Source organism: Fukomys damarensis, unplaced genomic scaffold (genome assembly GCF_012274545.1).
Source record: "Fukomys damarensis isolate Sample0158 unplaced genomic scaffold, DMR_v1.0_HiC HiC_scaffold_16, whole genome shotgun sequence".
In the NCBI taxonomy this organism is placed as follows: domain Eukaryota; kingdom Metazoa; phylum Chordata; class Mammalia; order Rodentia; family Bathyergidae; genus Fukomys; species Fukomys damarensis.
In genome coordinates this window covers 134,868,968-134,873,993 of record NW_022900928.1, presented here as the reverse complement: position 1 = coordinate 134,873,993, position 5,026 = coordinate 134,868,968, and the positions used below count along the sequence as shown (strand labels likewise).

The 5,026-nt window shown below is 49.5% G+C and overlaps 1 protein-coding gene across 1 annotated transcript in view; it reads left to right on the top strand.

The window, feature by feature from the left end:
• Positions 1-5,026, top strand: part of LOC104856345 (NADH dehydrogenase [ubiquinone] 1 alpha subcomplex subunit 10, mitochondrial) — an 80,215-nt gene that overhangs the window by 46,836 nt on the left and 28,353 nt on the right. The window contains exons 4-6 of the mRNA XM_033763997.1: positions 1,572-1,658; positions 2,077-2,198; positions 4,752-4,831. Of these exons, the coding sequence (XP_033619888.1) occupies positions 1,572-1,658; positions 2,077-2,198; positions 4,752-4,831 (289 nt within the window). The remainder of the gene's footprint in view (positions 1-1,571; positions 1,659-2,076; positions 2,199-4,751; positions 4,832-5,026) is intronic.

The following is a 5,026-nucleotide window of genomic DNA, read 5'->3' as shown; positions in this document are numbered from 1 at the left end:
TGCACATGAGGTCAGAATCCAGCAGGGGCTGCTTCAGTCCCATGGGAAACAGTGGTATATGTTACTCTGGGGCCAACACCAGAACACCCTGAGAACGAGACAACTACCAGTTTTTGGCCAAAGCTACCAGGCCACGCTGCTTCTGGATTCACAGATGGAGGCAAGTAGCATGCCTGTGTGTGGGAGAGACAGAGATAGCTGATTTTTACGACTTTGTGTCCACTTGATGTAGCATGGTTGCCACGGGTGACATCAGAGCTCTGGAGAAGCGTGTGCACACACACAAGCTTGGCTGCTGAGGTAGAGTTGGCCCTGCGGGGTCCTCTGGCAGTGGGGCTCCTGCTTTTCTCACACGCCATCAGGTTCCCCTGCATGCAGTGTGTGTCCATGGAACCCAGGGTGACGCTCTTTCCTGAGCAGGCACCTTGGGCTTTCCCACATTTTCTGCGTGATTCTTTTTTTTTTTTTTTGCTTAGTGTTGCCCCTAAGGAAATGTGTGCTCTGTGTCCTGCCTGTTGGAGCTCTGTACCAGGCAGTCCCTGACTTGGGGGCGTGTGCAGTACTTGGGTACGGTGCTGGCATTCAGGCCATTCTGGATTCTTTTTGAAGTATACTTCACCCCATTTTCAACTGCACTTTTAAAATATTAAATAGACACGTTTTGCTTGTCACTTGAAACTGGTTTGGTTTCTTTTATGTTGTATTAATTTATTTATTAAATATTGATGAGTATCTACTGTGTATTAGGCCCATTCCAGGAAGCTGAGGAGGTGGCTTTTATTTTAGTAGGGAGATAAAAGCAGAGCATGGAAACAAGCATAATAGGTAGTAAGTGAATGGTGGGTGCTCTAGGGAAAGGACGGGACTTGGGTTCATTTTGCAAGGTGGGAGGATTTATGAGGCTTCTGCCCAGGCCCAACAGGAATCATAGTACGGACCTTGAGCCCTGAGCAGTGTCTCTCTTGTGAGGAGACCACTGTGTTCAGGCTGGGAAGGGTGGAAATGAGGTCAGAGAAGTAGGCCAGGAGAGAAATTTGATCCTCAAGAGCCCCACAGGGACCGTGGTGTCTCTCGAAGGAGAGCACAGTCGTGGAGAGGCTTGAGCACAGGCCCGGATTCGGAGCCAGGAGCTGGCAAGGGTGGAGGCAGTTCAGGGAAGCTGGGCGGAAGTGGTGCATGGTGAGTGGGAGAGCACGGGTTGGTTTGTGATGGGCCCAGGTACAGGAGCAGGGGTCCTTGGCCACTCCAGGGTCTGATCAGTGTGGTTGGGGCGGGACAGGCCAGGACTGAGATGTGCGTGGTGAGGGAAGTAGCCTGTTTAAAAGAAGGGTTGCCCTTTCGTTAGCTGGAGGCTGTGGCAGCTGACTGCAGGAAGCAGAACGGTACCAGAACTGAAAAGGCATTTGTTTCAGCAAGTCATCCCTTCCTTATCAATACACATATGGTCTTTTGGATGTAATTGGTGTGGGAATGGAACTGGAAGTGACTGCTTTACCATTTCTGAAATGAAGTTACTAGTTCTAGTGCTTACTATCTGTAGTTTTTAACTTTGTTTACCTGTGTTTGAACAGGACAAGGTGTAGTCTTGGAGCGTTCCATCTACAGTGACTTTGTCTTCCTGGAGGCGATGTACAAACAGGGCTACATCCGGAAGCAGTGTGAGTTGTGTTGTGGATGGGCCAGGCAGTGGATGTGCTGTGCAGCTTTCATGTTTGAGGAAGGGTAGTTGCCTCACTTGGCGCTTTTCTCCTCCAAGCTTGTGCTTTAGGGACCTGTCACCTAGAGGTCAAATCCTGGTATGTTAGCTTCTCTGAGCTGAGCACTTTCCTGGGACTGTGTACAGACGCAGTGGTGGGCAGCAGCGCAGTCCACGTGACCTGCTGTGAGCCCCTGCCCTGCTACGTGCATGAGCTCTGTAGCCGTGATCTGTGTTCCACCAGCGGCTTCTGTTCCACCTCTTATGTAGTGATTGCAGTTTGGTTCAATAGAACTGCAGGAAGTTTTGCCTTCTCTTTTGGGAGGAGCATAAGCGAGAATCCTATCTGGGTCAGATGACAATGGTGTCCCTTGTTGTAGGTGTGGACCACTACAATGAGGTGAAGAAACTCACCATCTCCGAGTACTTGCCTCCCCACGTGGTGGTCTACATCGACATGCCTGTGCCGGAGATCCAGCAGCGGATCCAGAAGAAGGGTGACGTAAGTTGGCTTTTATGTCAAGGAACACAGCTTTCTTTTGTATGTCCTTGGTATTTTTAGCATAGATCCACACTTCCAAGTCATGCGAGACTCTGATTTCTGACAGTCTTCATGAAGGTGAAGCGGATCCCAGGTGAGAGAGAGAGTGAGTGGTCCACCTGGAGGCCCAAGGCTCAGCCTGCCACTGTCTCTTGGGAGGAGCTGCAGACCCATTGCTGTCCTGAGCTGCCCCTGGGAGGAGAGGGAGGCCTCCTGACCATCTCCTTTGTGGTGGGTGGTTCTCTTCTGGCCTGTCTTCTGAAGATGAAAAGCAGTTTGAACCCTTCACTTGCTGCTGGAAGCCAGCCTCTTCCCTGCTCTCAGCCTCTACAGTGGACAGTATAGCATTAGTCTTCCCATGTCCTGCCCCCTGTCCTTCGGGGGCACAGACTTTCGAGGGTGGCACAGGCTACTCTAGGCAGGTGGCCAGTACAGAAGTCAGCCCAGCCTGTGCTGCCCTATCCTTGCCCACAGTATGCAAGGCTGGTGGAGATTGGCATAGATACTGCTGGCCTCGGGGCTGACTCAGGTTCCATGCTACAGAGCTGTCCTGGAGGAAACACAATCTTTTTGGCCTTGTGGTGCGGATGCAGGCTGCCTGTTGGTCCATTTAGTGCCGTCCTCAATGCTCAGGTGCGAGGTAGCACTGTTAAATGGCAGGCTCCACCGTCCTTTGCTGCTCCTCACGGCCTTGTGAGATCCAACTCTCTCATCTCAGTGCAAGCAGGTCTGAGATGTGCATTGTCTCTTTGAGCCTGTCTAGTACCTCGTAGTTAAGGGTTTGTTCTTAAGTGTGGTGAGTAATTCAGGCTCTCAGGAACGTTTCATCATGTGAGAAAAGGAAACCGTGAGTTTAAAATGTTTATTTTCCAGTAGAGCAATTTTCCACACCTTTATATTTAGCACTGATATTTACTGATAAAACTAAAGGCATAGATGTTGAATTTCCTATATAACTATTTTGCTAACGAAACTTGAAAACCAGTTCTGAGGCTCAAATCTCAGCTGTCCAGTCTTTCTCCCAAGTAAAGTCTTAGATGAATACTGTCAATAGCTAGAAGTGAGCTGTGGAAGACTGGAGACATTTTACTGAGGAGAAAGTGTATTATCACACAGTAAGTGTGTGTTCCCTCTGTTACTTCTCTTCCAGTCCATCCTGCCTCAGTGTGCAGCCTCTGGGAATAATTGATAGGAATACCTGAAAATCACTTCTGAACTTGTAAGGCAAGGATAGAGTTACTGCTACTGAAGATTTGATCTAGTCTCTGCGGGTCCAATTTCTGTGATGGTTGTGTTGAGAATGCCCTGGGGTCCTCTTGCGATCCATCTGCTTGTGCTCTTCCTTGGACCCTGTCACCCTTTATAACCACCACTGAGCCCCACTAGTGCTGTGCACCTCCACGCACTGCTGGCTGGGCATGGGGTCATGCACCCATGTCTCCCCTGAACCTAGTCCTTGTTGGAAATGCAGCAGCTCCCGATCCTGTGATCCTGCTGTTTTTTTCTGAGGGCGTGGTCCCCTTGGGTGACAGCAGGTGAAAGTGCCATCGCTGAGTCTTCCAGTCCCTGTGTCTGGTCTTGATGCTGGGATTTGGGATTGCAGGCACTCAGGAAATACTCTGCCAACAGGAGGTGAGGCTTTTTGTTTGTCTTGAACAGCTTTTCTGAGTAACTTATACCTCATTAAACTCATCCCGTTAAAGGGTACAACTCAATGATGTTGCAGTTTACCATATTGCAATAGCTACTATGACAAGGCAGTTTGAGAATCTCATCGTTTTGTAAGTAAAACAGCTGGCCTAGTCCTAACCCTGCCCTGACACCAGGTGCTAGGGCCGAGTGTGGGGCAGGGTGGGAGAGCTCCTCACTCCAGGAGCTGATGCTCTCTAGAAGAGCTGAAGTGAGCAGGACATAAAGAAATGGTATGCATCAGTTAGAGGCTCATGTCACAAAGAAGATTAGCCAGGACGAAAAGTTAATGCCACTTAGCCTTTGGCGTTGCTAAGCTGGAACATGTTTTACATACTAAAACTTGCCATTCATAATTGGATTTTAAATTTTCTGACTTTGGCTTAGCACACTGTTAGAACCGAGGACAAGGTAGAGAAGTGGAAGGGAGGAGAAATGAGGGAGGGTCTGCAGCGAAGAGGAGGAAGCCGAGAGCAGATGAGAGCAGGTGAGGCAGGCCATTCCTCCCATGTCTGTGATCTTTCTTTGCCTGCACTTGGCCAGGCACAACAGGAAGGACAGGCAGCGGTGCCTTGCAAAGGAGGTACCTGTCCATCCGTGCTCTGGTGTGCCTGGGGTCCCTGGAAGAAGGAGGTGCTGTGGCTAACCTGGCCAGCTGGGACATTCACCATCCTTTGACTCATTCCAGCTGGTGCTGAGGGTCACATCTCACCCCAAAGTCCCCGCGGCACTCAGCCCATCAGAAGAAAGCAGTGTCTGCATTTTGCATGTGAACAGGTAAAAAGTTTAAATGTCTCCCAGTTTGATCTTTGTGCTTGTGTTTAGCGACACGAAATGAAGGTCACCTCTGCCTATCTCCAGGACATTGAGGACGCCTACAAGAGGACCTTCCTCCCTGAGATGAGGTGAGCACAGGTGATTTATGCACCAGGGCTCCTTGGCAAGCAGGTTGTTTCTCTCTTAGTGTCGTGGGTGTCGAAAATGAGGATGATAGCAATATTTCAGTTCAATTTTTACAGTTTTTTGGTTTGCTCATTTCTCAGTTCGGTTTTGATATAGCCTTAAAGTTTCTTTGTGTACCAGACATAAACCTAAGCTCT